The 19,652-nt window shown below is 39.5% G+C and overlaps 1 protein-coding gene across 1 annotated transcript in view; it reads left to right on the forward strand.

The window, feature by feature from the left end:
- Positions 1-19,652, forward strand: part of Cpr50Ca (Cuticular protein 50Ca) — a 92,355-nt gene that overhangs the window by 18,948 nt on the left and 53,755 nt on the right. Inside the window, exon 3 of the mRNA XM_075313086.1 lies at positions 83-3,742. Coding sequence (XP_075169201.1) covers positions 83-3,742 — 3,660 coding nt within the window. The remainder of the gene's footprint in view (positions 1-82; positions 3,743-19,652) is intronic.

Genomic DNA, 19,652 nt, shown 5'->3' on the forward strand with positions numbered 1-19,652 from the left:
ATAATTGTTAATAATCGAAGAGTCATAGAAAAAATAATTAATTTTCTCGTTTGTTTTTTTTTTTTTATGTTTATTGGGAAAGGATATGCAACGTTATTTCGATCATCGCAATCAAAGAAGTCTTAGGCATTTGGATAATCCTGCGGCTGATACTTATGTAGATGCCTTCAATCGTCATAATGAACAGGTGGTCCAAAGAGAAAAACGTTCCGCCGATAATAAGGAAACCAGAAAGGATCTTCCTAAAATGCCCACGTTAATAAGATTTGAAATTAGCGATGCTGTAGAGCCCAGCGATGAAGTAAAGACCCTAATACGCCAATACAGAAGTCGTGAAGTAGAGAGTAAACAACCATCTTTAGCTATAGAGAGCATCAAAGGATCCCAAGATGTCAATGTGAAAAGGCTAAGCAAACGTAATCCCCCAATTGCTGGTGGAAATCAAAAACCCACGACTTTGAAAAATAGATACCACTCAACCAAGTTCTCCGCAAGACCTAAACGTTCGACCCTGCAGCAACAACAGCAACAACCCAACAACTTTAAAGTCCAGTTTATACCATTCGATGAATCTGATGCCCGAGAACCAGATGAAGAAACTAAACTTTTGATTAAACGCATGCGTGCCTTAGATATAGAGAAAATTTCCCAAAGAATACCAACCGTGGATCTGCCAGCTATTACCCAGGCTGCTTCCACGGATGCCACAAAAAAATCTCTAACCTTTCCTAAACGTAGTAAATACCAAAAGCAACGAAAACCCAAAAGATCCAAAAGAAGTGCTCCAGAAATGATAAAATTTGAACTGTCCGATGCCAAAGATCCTGATCCAAATTTGAAAAAATTTACCGTCAACAAATTTAGCCAAGGAAGGGAGTCCAAAGATTTGAAAACTCCAGTAAATAAGGTAAGCAATGATTCTCCTGCAGATCAGGAAACAGACGATCAAAATTCCCAAGCCTCTAAACGCTACTTCGCATACAAAGACCCATCCCATAAAGTGAAGAAGTCGGTATCATCACTGCCCCATGGAGTTCAAAATATAATCTCCCAAATCATTAAGGGTCCGCCCCATGGAAAAGCCTTGCTCAAGTATATACCAGCCCAGCAGATGGATTACAATAAATTGAAAATATCCTACGGCAAACCCGGTTTACCAATATATGGTGGTCATGGTCCTCATTTCGTAGCGGCCCCTCCTAAGGCTGAAAAAGTTCAGGTTCAAATTCATTCAGTTCCTGTGGTGGAGAAGATACGTTATGTCTATACACCTGTAGTTGAGGGTGGAGCAGCTGGTGGTGGCGGTGGAGAAGGAGGAGGTCATGGCGGTGGAGGTGCATATGGTGGCTATGAAGCAGGACATGGAGGATATGGTGGAGGCCATGGGGGAGGAGGTGGATATGGAGGAGGTCATGTGGTAGCTTATGTTGCCGGTGGTCACGATGTAGGCCATGGAGGAGGCGGTGCAGCATATGCAGGAGGTGGACATGGTGGTGGAGGAGATGGAGGACATGCTGGCGCTGGATATGGTGGGGCTGCTGGTGCCGGTAGTGAACATGCCGTTCAAGTTGTAGGTTATGTAGGTGGTCACGGAGGAGGTGCAGGATATGCAGGAGGCCATGGTGCTGGTGGAGGTGGCTATGCTGCAGGACATGGTGGTGGTGGTGGAGGTGGCTATGCTGCTGGACATGGCGGTGGTGGAGGTCATGCATATGGGCCTGCAAATACAGTTCAAATTGTAGGTCTCCTGGAAAATCATGGTGGTGGAGGAAGCGGTGGTGGTGAAGGAGGACATGGTGGTGGTGGTGGTGGCCATAGTGGAGAAGGTGGTGATTATGGTGAGGAACCTGAAGTTGTAGCTCTTATTGCCCACGATGATGGTGGTAATGATGGTAAAGGCGGAGAAGGCAATGGTTTATCCGAAGGCTATATAGGTTTAGGCGCTCATGCTGGTCCTGCTCCAGCTGTTGTTCATCCGATTGTTGTAGCCGACGCTGGTGCTGGTTCCAAAGGTGGCGATGTGAAAGCCATTGGTAACGATGTTATACAAGCCGTACCAGCGCCACAATTAAAAGCAGAACCTATCCTAGGTACAAAAATAAGTATACCTCCAACAATTGAGCATTACTCGAAGGGTTATGCCAATAATGTACCCACCCATGACTTTAATTTGAAACTCTATTCTACTGAAGCTTTGATAGCCAAAGCTCAATTGGAAGCTAAACTGAAGATAGCAGCTATCAATGCTGAGAATCAAAAGATAACGGAATCAGTAAAAGCTGCAAATGCTGCTGTTGCAGGTGCTGGAAAGGGTGGTAGTGGAGGTGGAGGTGGAGGTGGTCATGGAGGTGACTTTGGAGCTGGTGGTCATGGAGGAGGCGGTGGTGGTGGTGCTGGAGGTCATGGAGGAGGCGGTGGTGGTGGTGCTGGAGGTCATGCCGGAGGTGGCTTTGGAGCTGGTGGTCATGGCGGAGGTGGCTTTGGAGCAGGTGGTCACGGCGGAGGTGGCTTTGGGGCAGGTGGTCATGGTGTTGGTGGCTTTGGTGCTGGAGGACATGGTGGTGGTGGCTTAGGTGCTGGAGGACATGGTGGTGGTGGCTTTGGTGCTGGAGGACACGGTGGTGGTGGATATGGTGCTGGTGGTGGTTTTGCTGCTGGAGGTCATGGTGGTGGTGGTGGTGGCATTGGCGATGATGGCCATGGAGGTGGTGGTTTTGCCGCCGTTGTTCATGGAGCAGGTGGTGGTGCTGGAGGACACGGTGGTGGTGGATATGGTGCTGGTGCTCATGGTGGAGGTGGTTTTGCTGCTGGAGGCCATGGCGGTGGTGTTGGCATTGGTGGCCATGGCGGCGGTGGTGGTTATGGAGCCGGTGGTCATGGCGGCGGTGGCGGTGCTGGTTATGGAGCCGGTGGTCATGGCGGTGCTGGTTATGGTGCCGGTGGCCATGGGGGTGGTGGTGCTGGCGGCGGTGGCGCCGGACCTCTTATCAAAATCGAATATCATACTGGAGCTAATGCTCTCAAAGGCAATTACAAAGAAATACCCGAATTTCAACAACTCTCATCATTGGTCGGTAAGTCTCCCGAAGACCAAATACACGGTCTGACCTATTTGTTGGCCAAAGAAATGCAAAACCGTTTACACGGAGGCAATCAGCAGAAGAATGCTGGTGCCGAAGGCGGTGGCGCCGGTTTACGTCCACAAGATAGTAAAGCTCCTCAACTTTTCCATCCAGATAATGCAGCAGTAGCTGGTGGTGGAGGTGGCCATGCAGCTGGAGGAGGAGCATATGGTGGTGCTGGCCACGGTGGTATTGGTGGCGGTGGTGGTGCCGGTCACGGTGGTATTGGTGGCGGCGCTCATGGTGACGGCGGCGAATTTGGTGCTGGTAAATATTTAGGTATGGCAAAATCGAAACAATATGTACCGGTAATTGAACAATATCCCGTGGATGAATATAAAGCAGCTGCAGCTGCACTTGCTATTGCAGGAAAAGGTGGAGCGGCCGGTGGTGCCGGAGGTGCTGGTTTAGGGGACAAATACGCTGCACCTCATTCGTATATCTCATATGGATTGTCACCGAGTTACAAACCATTTGCGGCTTTGAAAGCTGGCGGTGGTGGTGGTGGTGGCATCGGAGCTGGCGGTGATAATCTCAAAGGTGCAGATGGATATTTTGGTGGCGGAGGTGGTGCTGTGAATAGCCTACATGAGGCTGGTTATAATTCAGCAATTGAAAAGGTAAGTTAAAATTTATGCTATCAAACATTCCATTTGGATGCTAAAGTCTCGGTTTTTTTCAACCGCACACTGAAGCCCTTACCTCGGTGCTTTGACCATCAAAGAGAGTCTAATAGTTTGAGTTACACACCGCGTTGTACGAATGAAATCTCAGATTTTGAATGTCTGAGTGAAGTCGCAGTGTTTGCGCAGCTGGCTAACGTTTCAGTATTTGAACTGAAGACCGAATCCTTAGTTCCTGGAAAAATTAACGCTTTTCCTACAGCATGAGCTTTTAGGATTTTAAATGTAGACCAAAATTTTGGTATCCAACATACCAATTGAAGCTAGAACTGGTCGACGATAGACTGAGGTCTCAGGGATTGAACTGCAAACCGAAATCTCAGTGTTTTAATTGCTGACTGAGGCCAGCAATTAAAACACTGAGATTTCGGTAGATTGTATAAATTATACACCAAGGTCTCAGTATTTGAACTGACTACCGAAATCTCATTGTTTCAACTGCAGAATTAGGTCTGTGTTGATACTGCAAACTGAAGAGCAGCGTTTGGATTACTAACCAACGTGTACCCGTATCTGAATTGCTGAACAAAGCAACAAATACCAATTGAAGGTAGACTATAGACTGAGGTCTCGAACTGCAAACCGAAATATCAGTGTTTTAATTGCTGGCCGTAGTCTCAGTGCATAAATTACACATCAGCGTCTCTGTATTTGAACTGACTACCGAAATCTCATTGTTTCAACTGCAGAATTAAGTCTGTGGTGAGACTGCAAACCGAAGTGCAGCATTTGGATTGCGCACCAAGGTGTCTCCGTATCTGAATTGCTAACCAAAGTATCAGTGTCTCAGAGCTCTATATACTAACTGATTGTCTTAGGAGAATTTTTCTTGGTGAGAGTATATGAGTCTAATTGCAGTATTTGAGCAGCAGACCGAATCCCAGTATTCGCATTTCTTGATCGAAAATCAGTATTTTAACGAGGTCTCAGTGTTTGATCTGCGGACCAAAGTCTCAGTGTTTGCACCGAAACAGAAGTCATAGTGTTGAAACTGCAGTCCGATGTCTCACGGTTTGAACTGCGAACCAAGCGATATCAGTACTAAACAAACTCTGAATGTCTCAGTAGGATTTATTCTGATGACCTTGTATGAGCCTGGGAGCTGTATTTGAACTGCAGATCAAATACCAATATTCGAATTTCTGACTGAAATATCAGTGTTTGAACTGCTGAACTTGAAGACCCAGTGTTGAAACTGCAGTCTACCATCTCAGCGTTTGAACTGTTCACCAAGGTATACCGCCATTTTCATTGCAGACCAAACTATCAAGTATTGAGTGGCTCAGTGCTGTATCCAAGTATTCGATTTTTTTACTATAATTTCAGTGTTTTAACTATAAACCAAGGTTTCAATGGTTGAACTGAACCGCAGTCTCACCTTTTGATTTTTAAGTCAAATAATCACCATTGTCGGTTTACAGAGCTCAAGATACCACCCGTAGGATATCAGCAGGATTTGATTTGCAACCTAAATTTTTTTGGAATGCAGATGAAGTTCCGAATCACAGTATTCGAATTTCTGACTAAGATTTCAGTGTTTGAACTTCGAACCGAAGTCTCAGTGTTGCATTTTAAACCCAAATTATCATCGAAGTCTCAGTATTCACAATGCAAAACGATGTCCCATTGATTGAACAGCATACCCAGGTCCCAGAGTTTGAACTGAAGGCTGAAATCTCAATATTTGAACATGACACCCAGGTCTCAGTGTTTGAACTGAAAAGGTATAAGTGTTGGCACTGTTCAGTGTCTCAATATTTGCATTGCAGGCTAACGTATAAGTGATTGCATTGTAACCTGAAGTCTCAGAGCTTTAAATACTAACTGAAGCCTCATTAGGATTTTTGCTTGTGAGCGTTTGTGAGATTTGAACCAAATCCCAGTGTTCGAATTTCCGACTCAAATATCATTGTTTTAGGTTAGGTTATGTTAAGTGGCAGCCCGATGTATCAGGCTCACTTAGACTATTCAGTCCATTGTGATACCACATTGGTGAACTTCTCTCTTATCACCAAGTGCTGCCCGATTCCATGTTAAGCTCAATGACAAGGGACCTCCTTTTTATAGCCGAGTCCGAACGGCGTTCCACATTGCAGTGAAATCACTTAGAGAAGTTTTGAAACCCTCGGAAATGTCACCAGCATTACTGAGGTGGGATAATCATTGTTTTAACTGCTGACCGAAGTTTCAATCTTAAATTTTCAATCTCAGAATTCACAATTCAGACGGAAGTCTCAGAGTTCTAAATGCTAACCAAAATTTCAGTGTCTTCGCAGGATTTTTGTTCTTGAGCGTATGTGAGTGCGAGTGAAGAATAACGTCTTAGTGCCTGAACTTCAGACTGAAGTCTCAGTATTTGTAATTGCTTACTGAAAACTCCGAGTTTGAACTGTAGACGGAGCTCTCAGAGTTTGAGCTGTGGCCCAAAGTCTCAGTATTGGATTTTCTGGCTAAACCATCAGTGCTCCAATGGCAGACTGAAGTCACAGTGGGCCAAACCATCACTGCTCCAATGGCAGACTGAAGTCAAAGTAGGCCAAATGCAAGTTGGAACTGTAGACGGAGCTCTCAGAGTTTGAGCTGTGGACCAAAGACTCAGTATTGGATTTTCTGGCTAAACCATCGGTGTTCCAATAGCAGACAGAAGTCACAGTGGGCCAAATGCCTCATTGTCTTTCCAGGACTTTTGTTCTTAAGAGTTTATGATGTCAGAACAAATTCTCAGCATTGGATATGTTTGAATCGAAGTCTAAGTGGTTACCACCTTAAATTATTCTGCTCTAATTATATATGCTGTTTTAGTTTTACTTCACATATATCGTCGATAATAATGCGATAATTCCCAAAATTACTTTCTTTATTTGATTTTAAATTAAAATCAATTCTTTCCCCACATTTCCTCTTTAAAAAACCCCTTCCATAAACTCTACATACATATTGACCAGTTTTTTCTTGTCGCTACAAACCATCTTCTAATTGAATCACCATTAAGTATCCAGTTTATGGAATTCCTTTGATTCTATAGTAAAATCTCATCTCATTACGATGCACTCCATTAATAGGATTCTCATTTGGCAAATTAAAGATAAATCGAACCATAGACAACTAGAAATAATCCTAATACAAACTTTTTGTATATTGGTCGCCATTTTTGCGCAGTACATTTTTATACCAACAATGACAAGATGTAGGGGGGAGGGGGAGGAATAGCATGAATGTGAATATCAAAGAAGGACTTAATTTTCTGTCTGGCACGAATAACTAGTACACAAAAAAAAATACTACAGTTCAGAGTAACAACACCCCCATGGATTAAACCGCGTCACAAACAGCATTAATCCATTTACGATGCTCATTACCAAACGAGTGAAAAAACACCCAAGATTCTTGTCATCTCTTTTTGCTATGGTGGAGCACTTGGCAAGAGGAGGGATGGCGAGAGGTATGTTTAAATTACGTTTTGTACCTTTTTGCGCATAAAATTAATGCAAACAACTCAGACAACAGTGAAACGACGACAACGGCAAAATCGGCAACACAAGTCACACAGCAACATTCCGGCTAGTGAGAGAGCGCGTGAACATGAAATCTATGAACAGCGTATACAAGAAACACGTCAAGTAACATTATCGCCAAAAGATGAGTTAAAACGAAACGATGTTACACTATATCACCAATATAAATATTAAGAGGGTGGTATGATAAGTACTTAGAGTAATGGAAACAGGAGCGTCTGCGTATTATTGAAAAGGAGCACAGCGAGACTTTTGCAAAATTAAATGCCGAGTAGAAGTAAAAGTGGTTCCATTTAGCGTAGGTGTATTTTTACCATACCAGCCTATCGGCTGAAGTTAGGTTAGGTACAGTGGCAGCCCGATATTTCAGGCTCACTTAGACCCTTCAGTCCACTGTGCTACCACAGTGGTGAACTAAAGTTCAGTCATATTGCTTGAAATGTCCCACTAAGTGTTGTCCTATCGTTCTTATTCTTCTAATTAGGTGCGATTTCTCTGAGGCAGTGGGCTATATCTTGCATCAAAGTTTGGCGTCTTGGGCACCACGTTTGCTCAATCCGAACAGAAGCTAAACAGTGAGATCATTTCCGAAGAGTGTTATCGCTGGGGAAATCGTGAGAGATTCTTGTCATTTTATTGGCATTTGACGAAACAAACACCCATTGGCAAACACGGGATACGAGAGAATAATTGGAACAGTGAAGAAAGTACTGCGACGAAGAAGACAAGGTCGACCTATTGAACTAAAAAGTGCACGACTGGCAACGTGGGTCTGGAATAAAACATGGATCCACTGGTACACAACAGAGATTTGGAAAGAGCCGGACAGGAAAAGTGAGGGCCACCATTTTCTGGGATTCGCAAGATGTGATCGACAGCTAAGGGAAGAAGGGAACTACAAACGCAGAGATGTCCGATGCTAATTTATTGGGTCCATGGAGAAGAGCTGGAACAGTGAACGGATCTGCCCCATCACATGTTGTGGAATTCGCAACGTGTTAATAGTTGAGAAAACATGGATCCGCTGGCACAAAACAGAGATGTAGGAACAGTCTGAATTGTTTCCGGCATTGACTGGAAAAAAGTGAGGTCTACCGTTTTCTGGGATTCGAAAGATGTGATCCACAGCGATTAACTGGAGAAGGGAACTTTAATCGCAGATATGTCCGATGCCAATTTGTGGGGTCCATGAGAGAACAGCTGGAACAGTGAAGAAATCTCGGCGAACGTAATGTGATGAAAATGGCAATGCGGGCATACCGTTTTCTGGGACTCTTTACGTGAATCTGGGATCAGACATGGATCTTCTGGTACACAAAGCAGATTTGGAAATAGTCAGAAATGCTCCCAGCGATGAGGATAAGTTAGGATCACCGTTTTCTTGGATTCACCAGGCGTGATCCACGTCGATTAACTGAAAAAGGAACTAGAATCGGAGAGATGTCCGATGTTAATTTATTGGGTCCATGAGAGAGCAGCTGGAATATTGAACGGAGATGGAGATGCTGCAACGAAGATGGTAAGGCTCTCCCATAGCACGAAAAGTTGCTGATAAGCACGTTCTAGAATTCGCAACGTGTTGGCAGTTGAGGAAACATGGATCCACCGACGCACAACGCAGATGTAGGAACAGTCGGAATTGCTTTCAGCGATAACTGTCCCATGGAAAAGAAAAGTGAGGGCCACCGTTTTCTGGGATTCTCAAGATGTGATCCACAACGATTAATTGAAGAACTGGAACTGCAGTCGCAGCGATGACCGATGCTTACTTATTGACTCCATTAGAGAACATCTGAAACAGTGAACGTACTGCAACGCAGATTGCAAGACTGTTCTGTTGACCGAAAAGTCACGGACCATCGTTTTCTGGGACTCGTAATGTGGATCTGGAATAAAATGTGGATCCACTGGTACACACCGGAGATGAGAGAACACTCGGAATTACTCCTAGCGATAACGGTCCCAGCGAAAGGAAAAGTGAGTGCCACCTTTTTTCTTTTCTGGGATTCGCAAGATGTGATCCACAGCGATTAATTAAAGAAATGAACTACATTCGATGTCCAATGCTAATTTATTGGGTCGATAAGAGAACAGCCGTAGCAGTGAACGACTCACGAAGAATGTTCTGTGACGTTGATATCAAGGCTGTCCCATCGCTAGCCAGCAAGTTCACATCGATTAAATGCAGAAGGGAAATACAATCGCAGAGATGTCCGATCCTAATTCATTGGGTCCATGAGAGAACAACTGGAACAGTGAACGAAACTCGGCGGACGTGTTGCAACGAAGATGACAAGGCTATCCCATCGCACGAAAAGATGCAGGCCAGCACATTCTCGAATTCGCAACGTGTTGGCAATTGGCACCATGGATCCACTGACACTGATACAGGACACCGTTTTCTAAAATCCACATGGCGTGAATCCCAGAAAACGGCTGACGGAACACTCGGAATGGTAATTTAATGGGTTGTTTTGACGACAGTAAACTGATTTCCTTCCGGCTCCTCTTCGCCATAGTAAAATTGTGGGCCAATCGTCTGATATGCTCCTATGACTTAGAATTTTTCCAAATTAAAAGAAATGACTTCGTGCTAACATCTTCGCCTCTGGCTCCTATATCAACAGGCTAAAAGACTGTCTTAAAACCAACAATTGGATAGAACGGACGGGAATGTGTCTAGCCTGGACCAGATTGTTTCAGTTTCAATTTTTAATTTAAAGTTTTATTTTAAGTATTTCTCCATAGAATTCCTCTCAGATCCAAATCCTCTTACCGTTTAATGTGTTGCAAACGATGAAACAAGTTTCCTGTTTCCAATCATCTCAATGTAAAGTTATAGCAGCCAGCAAAGCAAAAAAAAATAAAAATCTATGATATGGCTCCATTGTTATTGTCGCTGCTGTTAAAATTGCTCGAACATAAAAACGACAGTTTGGGGTGTCAGTGTCAATTGAAGAGCATTTGGCTGAAACTCTGCCTTCCTGACAAACCATTGCAGTGCAACACAACTGGATGCCACCACATTTTTGGTGTGCAAGTGAATGTACTTCCGTTTTCCGGCTACAGTTTGCCGCCAATCCTCCTCATATTTTTCTCTCTCTCTCTCTCTTTCTGGTAGCATAACACACCACTGTATAGTAGGATCAGAGCAGACATTGGCAAGAACTGAGGGGCTGGTGAACGAACGGACGGACGGATGAACGCTTAACAAACGCACATCATGACACCAAATCATGTCATTTCGTTAAGTTGCTGTTGTTGACTTGTCTGGTGCCTTCCCTGTTTTCTTTTGCAATTTTCGCTTCCCATTTCCCAAGTTGTTTGCTCTTCTCTGCTCGTCTCTATCAATTCATTTCTTATTTTCTATAAAAAGGCAAATAACGAATTTCCTGCATGCCTTCATCAATGCAATGGCTGAGCACAGGATTTGGGGATTTAACAAAGGTTAAGTTTTGTCAATATAAATACACAAAGAAAAAAAAACACGGTCTTGTGTAAGTTTTCTTGAACAAAATTTTGTCAAAATTTTAATTCTATAGCAAATTTTGCCAAAATTTTATTTCTATAGAAAAGTTTGTCAAAATTTTATTTCTGTAGAAAATTTTGTCAAAAATTTATTTCTGTTTAAAATTTTGTCAAAATTTTATTTCAATAGAAAATTTTGTCAAAATTTCGTTTCTATGGAAAATTTTGTTTTGTTTTATTTATATAGAAAATTTTATTTCTTATAGAAAATTTTGTCAAAAATTTACCTCTATAGAAAATTTTATTTCTATAAAAAATTTTGTTTTGTTTTATTTCTACAGAAAAGTTTGTCAATATTTTATTTCTATAGAAAACTTTGTCAAAATGTTATTTCTTTAGAAAATTTTGTCAAAAATTTATTTCTATACAAAATTTTGTCAAAAATGTTGTTCTATAGAAAATTTTGGCATTTTTTATATATAGAAAATTTTGTCAAAATTTTATTTCTATAGAAAATTTCGTCAAAATTTTATTTCTGTAGAAATTGTCGTCAAAATTTCATTTCTATAGAAAATTTTGTCAAAATTTTATTTCTTGAGCAAATGTTTGTCCGTCCGTCTGTTGAAATCACGCTAACTTCCGAACGATATAAGCTATCGACTTGAAACTTGGCACAAGTAGTTGTTATTGATGTAGGTCGGATGATATTGCAAATGGGCCATATCGGACCACTTTTACGTATAGCCCCTATATAAACCGACGCTTAGATTTGGTTTACGGAGCCTTTTGGAGAAGCAAAATTCATCCGATCCGGTTGAAAATTGGTACATGGTGTTAGTATATGGTCTCTAACAACCATGCAAACATTGGTCCACATCGGTCCATAATTATATATAGCCCCGATTTGGCTTGAGGAGCCTCTAAGAGAAGAAAAATGAATCTGATCCGGCTGAAATTTAGTACATGGTGCTAGTATATGGTCTCGAACAACCATGCAAAAATTGATTCATATCGGTCCATTATTATAAAGGGCCCCCCTATATACCGAACCTCAGAATAGACCTCCGGAATCGTGTATGAGCAAAATTCATCCGATTCGGTTGAAATATGGTACGTGATGTTAGTATACGGTCTCTTACAACCATGCAAGAATTGGTCCATATCGGTCCATAATTATAAGTACCCCCCATATAAACCGATCCCCAGATTTGAACTCCGGAGCCCCTTGGAAGAGCAAAATTCACCCGATCCGGTTGAAATTTGGTACGTAGTGAAATTTGGTACATTGCGCTAGTATATGGCCGCTAACAACCATACCAAAATTGGTCTATATCGGTCTATAGTTATATATAGCCGATCCCCAAAAATAATCTACCAAAATTTTATTTCTATAGACAATTTGGTCAACATTTGACTACTATAGAAAATTTTGTCAAAATTTTATTACTGTAGAAAATTTGGTCAAAATTTTATTACTGTAGAAAATTTTGTCAACATTTTATTTTTATAGAAAATTTTGTAAAAATTCTATTTCTATAGAAAATTTTGTCAAAATTTTATTTCTATAGAAAATTTTGTCAAAATTTTATTTCTATAGAAAACTTTTTCAAAATTTTACTTCTGATTTTTGTTGCAAATAGAGGATGCTGATGAGGAATGTGGTAATACCGAAACGTGCGTCCATCCAACCATCTTGCAGTCTATAGGGCTTTGCCCACATAAATTTGACAAACATTATTTTCCTCTGTTGGTTAAGCTACACTTGTAGTTTACTCAATGCATGGTTTTAAGCTGAAATAAAAAATAAAAAAAAAAAAACAAAAATGAATAGAATTTTATTTCTTTAGAAAATTTTGTCAGCATTTTATTTCTATAGAAAATTTTGTCAAAATTTTATTTCCATAGAAAATTTTGTTAAAATTTTATTTTTATAAAAAATTTTGTCAAAATTTTATTTCTTTAGAAAATTTTGTCAAAATTTTATTTCTTTAGAAAATTTTGTCAAAATTTTATTTATTTAGAAAAGTTTGTCAAAATTTTATTTCTTTAGAAAATTTTGTCAAAATTTTATTTCTTTAGAAAATTTTGTCAAAATTTTATTTCTATAGAAAACTTAGTCAAAATTTCTATAAAAATAAAATTTTTACAAAATTTTTGGGAAAATGCCCTACGCTCAAATAAACCCAGCCAACTGCACTGAAATCAATGATTTGCCACTGGCATAGGAAAAGATAAATGTTTGTACAAAGATTTATTTCGGCAAAAGCCGACTATCTTCAACTTTTTTTAGGAAGGTTCAAGTGTGGTTCACTTTGGGTTTAGTGAACTGCCCGAATTTATTCTGATAATTGGTTGATAGTTTTGCTGCAAGTAGAGGATGTTGATGAGGAATGTGGAAATTCCGAAACGTGCGTCCATCCAACCATCTTGCAGTCTATAGGGCTTTGCCCAAATAAATTTGACAAACATTCTTTTCCTCTATTGGTTAAGCTACTCTTGTAGTAATGGCTTTAAGCTGAGATCAAAACAAAATTGTATTTCTATAAAAAATTATGTCAAAATTTTATTCCTATAGAAAATTTGCCAAAATTTTATTTCTATAGAAAATTTTCTTAAATTTTATTCCCTTTGAAAGTTTTGTCAAAATTTTATTTCTATACAAAATTTTGTCAAAATTTTATCTCTATAGAAAATTTTGTCAAAATTTTATTTCTATAGAAAGATTTGTCAATTTTTTTTCTATAGAAAGATTTGTCAAAATTTTATTTATATAGAAAACTTTGTCAAAATTTTATTTCTATAAAAAATTTTGTCAAAATTTTATTTCCATGGAAAATTTTGTCAAAATTTTATTTAAATATAAAACTTTGTCAAAATTTTACTTCTATAAAAATAAAGTTTCGATAAAATTTTTGGGGAAAATGTCCTAACTAATTCTGAGATTATTTTAATTTTCTATTCGAAAAAATCGAATTCCACTTTTTTACGTACATACAAGAAATTATTTTCTGCTTTTGAAAACATTTTTCTGAATGTACATCGACTGATTTGAATGCCTGCAAATGTAATACGATGGTATACCGATTGCATTGAAGAATGTTAATGTACTTTGGTTAAAGCTTTAGATTGAGAAAACTACTCAACGACAGTGAAAATGTTTCACGAACTTGAAATTTTCCTTACTATAAAATACATTATTTGTGTCTTTTTTGTTAATGTCTTTCAGAGAAAATCTCACAAAATCCCTAAACCAAAATGAGCAGTATGATGATACTCAAGTTAAATGGGAAAATCGAAAAGATTGAAATTTTTGTTTTCGGGGGAATTTTCGCACAAAAGACATCGATATGCTATCACAACAACCACATTGACCAGAGATAGGCAAATCAATTTCTATTCTAACCAAGGAATGAAACCACAAGCTTTAAGGGAAATCATTGTGTTAATACAATGATTACTTATGGGGGAGGTGGAGAAAGGAAGACTTGATTAAAATTATTCTCTAGAAAATGGGCCAAGATGAATTTTTAACCAACTCAGTAGTTATGTGGTTTGACCCTGGCTGTCCGTTCATCTCGCTATATTTTACTTTCGAAAGATAGAGGTTTCAACTCTTATGAATGCTCTTAAGGGATTTTTTTATCTAAACTTACAAAATATCAAGCTCCTAGTAAAGACGTTTCCAACAATAGGTGTTATTTTGAAACACCCGATATTTCGTATTGACATTTTTAGGGAAAACTTAGGGCCACCGGTTCTGTGATTCGCAAGGCGGTGATCCACATCGATTAACTCAAGAAGGGAAGGGACTGCAATGACAGAGATGTCCGATGCTAATTTAATGGATCGATGATAGAACAGTTGGAACAGTGAAAGGCTCTCGGCGTACGTACTCCGATGCAAAGGGCAAGGATGTCCATCGCACGAGAAGGTGCGGATCTCCGTTTTCTGGTTTCGTAACGTGGATGCGGGATGAAACATAGATCAACTGGAACACAATGGGAACAATAGGAATTGCTCCCAGAGATGACAGCGACAGTCATCCCTGTAGGGAAAATTTAGGACCACCATTTTGTGGGATTGCAACAGCGTCATCCACATCGATTAACTGAAGAAGAAAACTTTGATTGCTGAGATACTTGATGCTAATTTATTGGTTAAATAAGAGAACAGTTGGAAAAGTGAATGGCTCACGGCGAACGTACAGCAACGCAGGTGACAAGTCTGCCCTACTGACCGCAAAGGTGCGTGCCGCCGTTTTCTGAAATATGAATCCACTGATACAAATGAAGGAACTCTCGGATTTGCTTCTAGCGATGACTGCCCCATCGAAGGGAAAAGTTAGGTTCACCATTTTGTGGCATTGAAATGGCGTGATCCACATCGATTAACCCAAGAAGGGAACTACAGTCGGAATTGCTTTCAGCGATAACTGTTTCCTCGAAAGGAAAAGTGATGGCCACCGTTTTCTAGAATTCGCAAGGCATGGTCTACATCGATTAACTGACATCATCCACTACCATTAACATTGATATCATTAAAATTCACTACAAATGTAGTGAAAATCCTCCGGTCACAAAATCATCATGACGCCATAGGCCCGTTTCCACTTCGGTAGTTAAGTCAACAGCACAACTGTCACAGCTGGGACTTCGAGAACCCAAAAGTTATTAACAAAAAAGCTCTCCATTCTCAACGTGAGGCTGTTTGGTGCTCTTTATGGTCCGATGGGGTCAAAGGGGTTTACTATGTCGACAATGATGGTCCAACCTCACCGCTAAGAGAATGGATTGCTCTTTTGAGTTTTATTGTAAAATTTTATAGATCTAGGCAACGTGGCTACATGTTCCACGAACGATAAACCCATTACCAATTTATCTGATCTTTTTATCTCTCACAGGGTGTTCACAATTGCCCAACCAGATCTTGTGATTTTAGACCTTGTGACTTCTTCCCTAGTGGCCACGTGAAAGATAACATCTACACAAACAGCCCAGACTGCATTCACGACCACAAATAGCATTTGTAAGATTGAAGATTACAAAAACTCGATTTTTTTTATAAGAAAACGAAATCGAAATTAACCGAAAAACCGATTTTCGACTTGGTATTCCCGTGATCTTTCAAACCATTGGACTGCTCCACATCATTCACACACTCTTTCGTGTTCATTCGAAGTTTTCTGCACAACTCTCTTTTGAACTTATTCAACTGGATGGATTTGGAAGAGGTCCGAAATACACTAGTAGTTTTCCTACCACCTGCTCCAAGCTTTTTCGCATAGTTGAGATCGCACGAATATTATTCCTATTTCTGAAGATTCTCTTGTAACCTCACCTTGGTTTTATTCGCGTACTTCGGACTGTTGGAAAATTTCACCTAAGAGCATTGGTCTTTCCCTAAGTGCTCTAGAAATTTTCTTACCACCTGCTCCAAACTTGACCGCAGGAAATCGTCCCTTTTTCTAGGGATTCTCCTGCAATCTCATCTTAGTCTTATTTTCTTACTTTGGATTGTAGGGAAATTTCAACTAAGAGCATCGATCCTTCTAATACTCTCTTAGGAACTTATTCGAATGGATCGAATGTAAAAAGAGCATTCGAAAGAATAACAGACTCCTTCGACTTTTGTAGTCCTACCAATTAGTGTTCTCGTAGTCCTTTCGACCAATGAACTGTTCCACATCTTCGTATGGCTCTACAGCGTTCCCTCTTTTGTGATCCTTTGAAGCTTTCTTCACAACACTACATTGAGCTTATTCAGATGACTGGATATAGAGAGGGTGAAAAATGCTCTAGAAGTTTTCCTACTACTTATCATGGAGCTTGTTCGCGTAATTCGGATCAGGGAATCTCCCCTTGGTTTTATTCGCTTACTACGTATTGTAGGAGAATTTCACCTAAGAGGATTAGCTTTTTTAGAAGGTGTTCGAAATGCACTAGAAGTTTTCCTACCAGTCGCCATTGAATTTATTCATATAGTTCGGATCGCAGGAAGATTATCGCTATTTCTAGGGATTCACCTGCAATTTCCCCTCAGTCGTATTCGCTTACTTCGTATTGTAGGGCAGTTTCGCCTAAGAGCATTGGTCTTTCTAACACTCTCTTAGGAGCTTATTGGCATTGACCGAATGTCACGAGAGCGTTCGAAGGAATATTAGTCGCCTTGGTTCTACTACGAGTATAACCGACTTCGCTAGAAGATCTTCCCTATTTCTGGGAATTCTTATGCAATCTCCACTTAGTCTTATTCGCTTACTTCTGATTGTAAGAAAATATCACCTAAGAGAATTGGTTTTTTTATACCCTCCACCATAGGATGGGGGTATATTAACTTTGTCATTCCGTTTGTAACACATCGAAATATTGCTCTAAGACCCCATAAAGTATATATATTCTGGGTCGTGGTGAAATTCTGAGTCGATCTGAGCATGTCCGTCCGTCCGTCCGTCTGTTGAAATCACGCTAACTTCCGAACGAAACAAGCTATCGACTTGAAACTTGGCACAAGTAGTTGTTATTGATGTAGATCGGATGGTATTGAAAATGGGCCATATCGGTCTACTTTTACGTATAGCCCCCATATAAACGGACCCCCAAACGGATCTTGCGATTGCTCTAAGAGAAGCAAATTTCATCCGATCCGGCTGAAATTTGGTACATGGTGTTAGTATATGGTCTATAACAACCATGCAAAAATTGGTCCACATCGATCCATAATTATATATAGTCCCCATATAAACCGATCCCCCGATTTGGCTCCGGGTGCAATTTGGTACATGGTGTTGGTAAAGACCATGCAAAAATTGGTCCACATTGGCCCATAATTATATATAGCCCTCATATAACCGATCCCCAGATTTGACCTCCGGAGCCTCTTAGAAGAGCAAAATCCATCCGATCTGGCTGAAATTTGGTACATGGTGTTGGTATATGTTCTCTAATGACCGTGCAAAAATTGGTCCGTATTGGTCCATAATTATATATAGCCCCCATATAAATGGATTCCCAGATTTATCCTCCGGAGCCTCTTGGAGGAGCAAAATTCGTCCGATCCGGTTGAAATTTGGAACATGCTGTTCGAATGTGGTCTCTAACAAACACGCAAGAATTGGTCCATATCGGTCCATAATTATATATAGCCCTCATTTGATCTCCGGCCTCTTGGAGGAGCAAAATTCATCCGATCCGGTGGTGTTAGTATAAGGCCGCTAATATACATGCCGAAATTGGTCCATATCGGTCTATATATAGCCGATCCCCAATCACACAAAAATTGGTCCATATCTGTTCATATTCATGGTTGCCAATCGAGCCAAAAATAATCTACCAACATTTTATTTTTATAGAAAACATTGTCAAAATGTTATTTCTATAGAAAATTTTGTCAAAATTTTATTTCTATAGAAAATTTTGTCAAAATTTTATTTCTATAGAAAATTTTGTCAAAATTTTATTTCTATAGAAAATTTTGTCAAAATTTTATTTCTATAAAAAATTTTCAAAACTTTATTTCTATAGAAAATTTTGCCAAAATTGTATTTCTATAGAAAATTTTGTGAAAACTTTATTTCTATTGAAAATTCCGTCAAAATTTTATTTCCATAGAAAATTTTGTCAGCATTTTATTTCTATAGAAAATTTTGTCAACATTTTATGTCTATAGAAAATTTTGTCAAAATTTTATTTCTAAAGAAAATTTTGTCAAAATTTTATTTCTATAGAAAATTTTGTCAAAATGATATTTCTATAGAAAATTTTTTCCAAATTTTATTTCTATAGAAATTTTTTTCCAAATTTTACTTTTATAGAAAATGTTGTCAAAATCTTATTTCTATAGAAAATTTTGTCAAACTTAATTATATACGTATTCAATCGGCCTTTTTTAGTTATATATGTAAACGTGTGGACAACCTTGCAATTTAGAAGATGGTGTTAGGAAGTTTTAAGATACCTTGCCATTGGCAAGTGTTACCGCAACCCAAGAAATTCGATTGTGAATGACAGTCTTCAGTAGAAGTTTCTACGCAATCCATGGTGGAGGGTACATAAGCTTCGGCCTGGCCGAACTTACGGCCGTATATACTTGTTTACAATTTCTTAGGAGCTTACTCACTCAGATCGAATGTAAAGAAAGCGTCAGAAGGAATATCAGTTGCCTTGGTTCTTTTTTGAGTAGCTTTTAGTGTTAATACTTACAAATCTTCGTGCTCTCGCTCTACTCTCATCGAGGGAAATAAATTTCCCCCGGTCTTCGAATCATCCTTGTATTTGTCTCGTTTAGTTTGTTTATTTTGCCCCAATGAACTAAGTCCACTTCCCATATGTTACCCATCTTATGCAAAGTACTTATCGGACCATCATCTTATCTGTACATGTTTAAAAAATGCAATTTTCAAATATTCAACAAAATTCAAACACTTTTCCCTTAAAAAACTTTGCCATAATTTAAGGTGTCACCATCATTATTTCGTGATGTATGGATGTCGATAATACCAAAAGAATTTTGTGTCCTTTGAGAGCATATAGAAGTGGCGAAAACATTTTTCCAATAGTTATTTTTCTAGTTTGGCATCATCAAATGTAGTGTTTCGCTTTTTCCCCTTGGTCTATTTGCCTGAGTCTCTGGAGGAAATTCTTGGTGACTTTTCGAAGAAAATCTTTACCTCTTATGTTCATCTCTTGGTTGTTGTCAATTTTGTCGTTTCGTCTTCGTTGTTTGTACGAAAACTTTCAGACTGAAATTCCAAAATCAAGCGAAGAAAAGTTCTCAACACTGTGTTTTGGCAATGCCCGGTGACGATGTCATTGCACATTGGTGGGTTTTGTTTTATAATGAAAGAAAATGACAAAAAAATACAAAAT

Source organism: Haematobia irritans, chromosome 5 (assembly GCF_050003625.1).
Source record: "Haematobia irritans isolate KBUSLIRL chromosome 5, ASM5000362v1, whole genome shotgun sequence".
NCBI lineage: Eukaryota > Metazoa > Arthropoda > Insecta > Diptera > Muscidae > Haematobia > Haematobia irritans.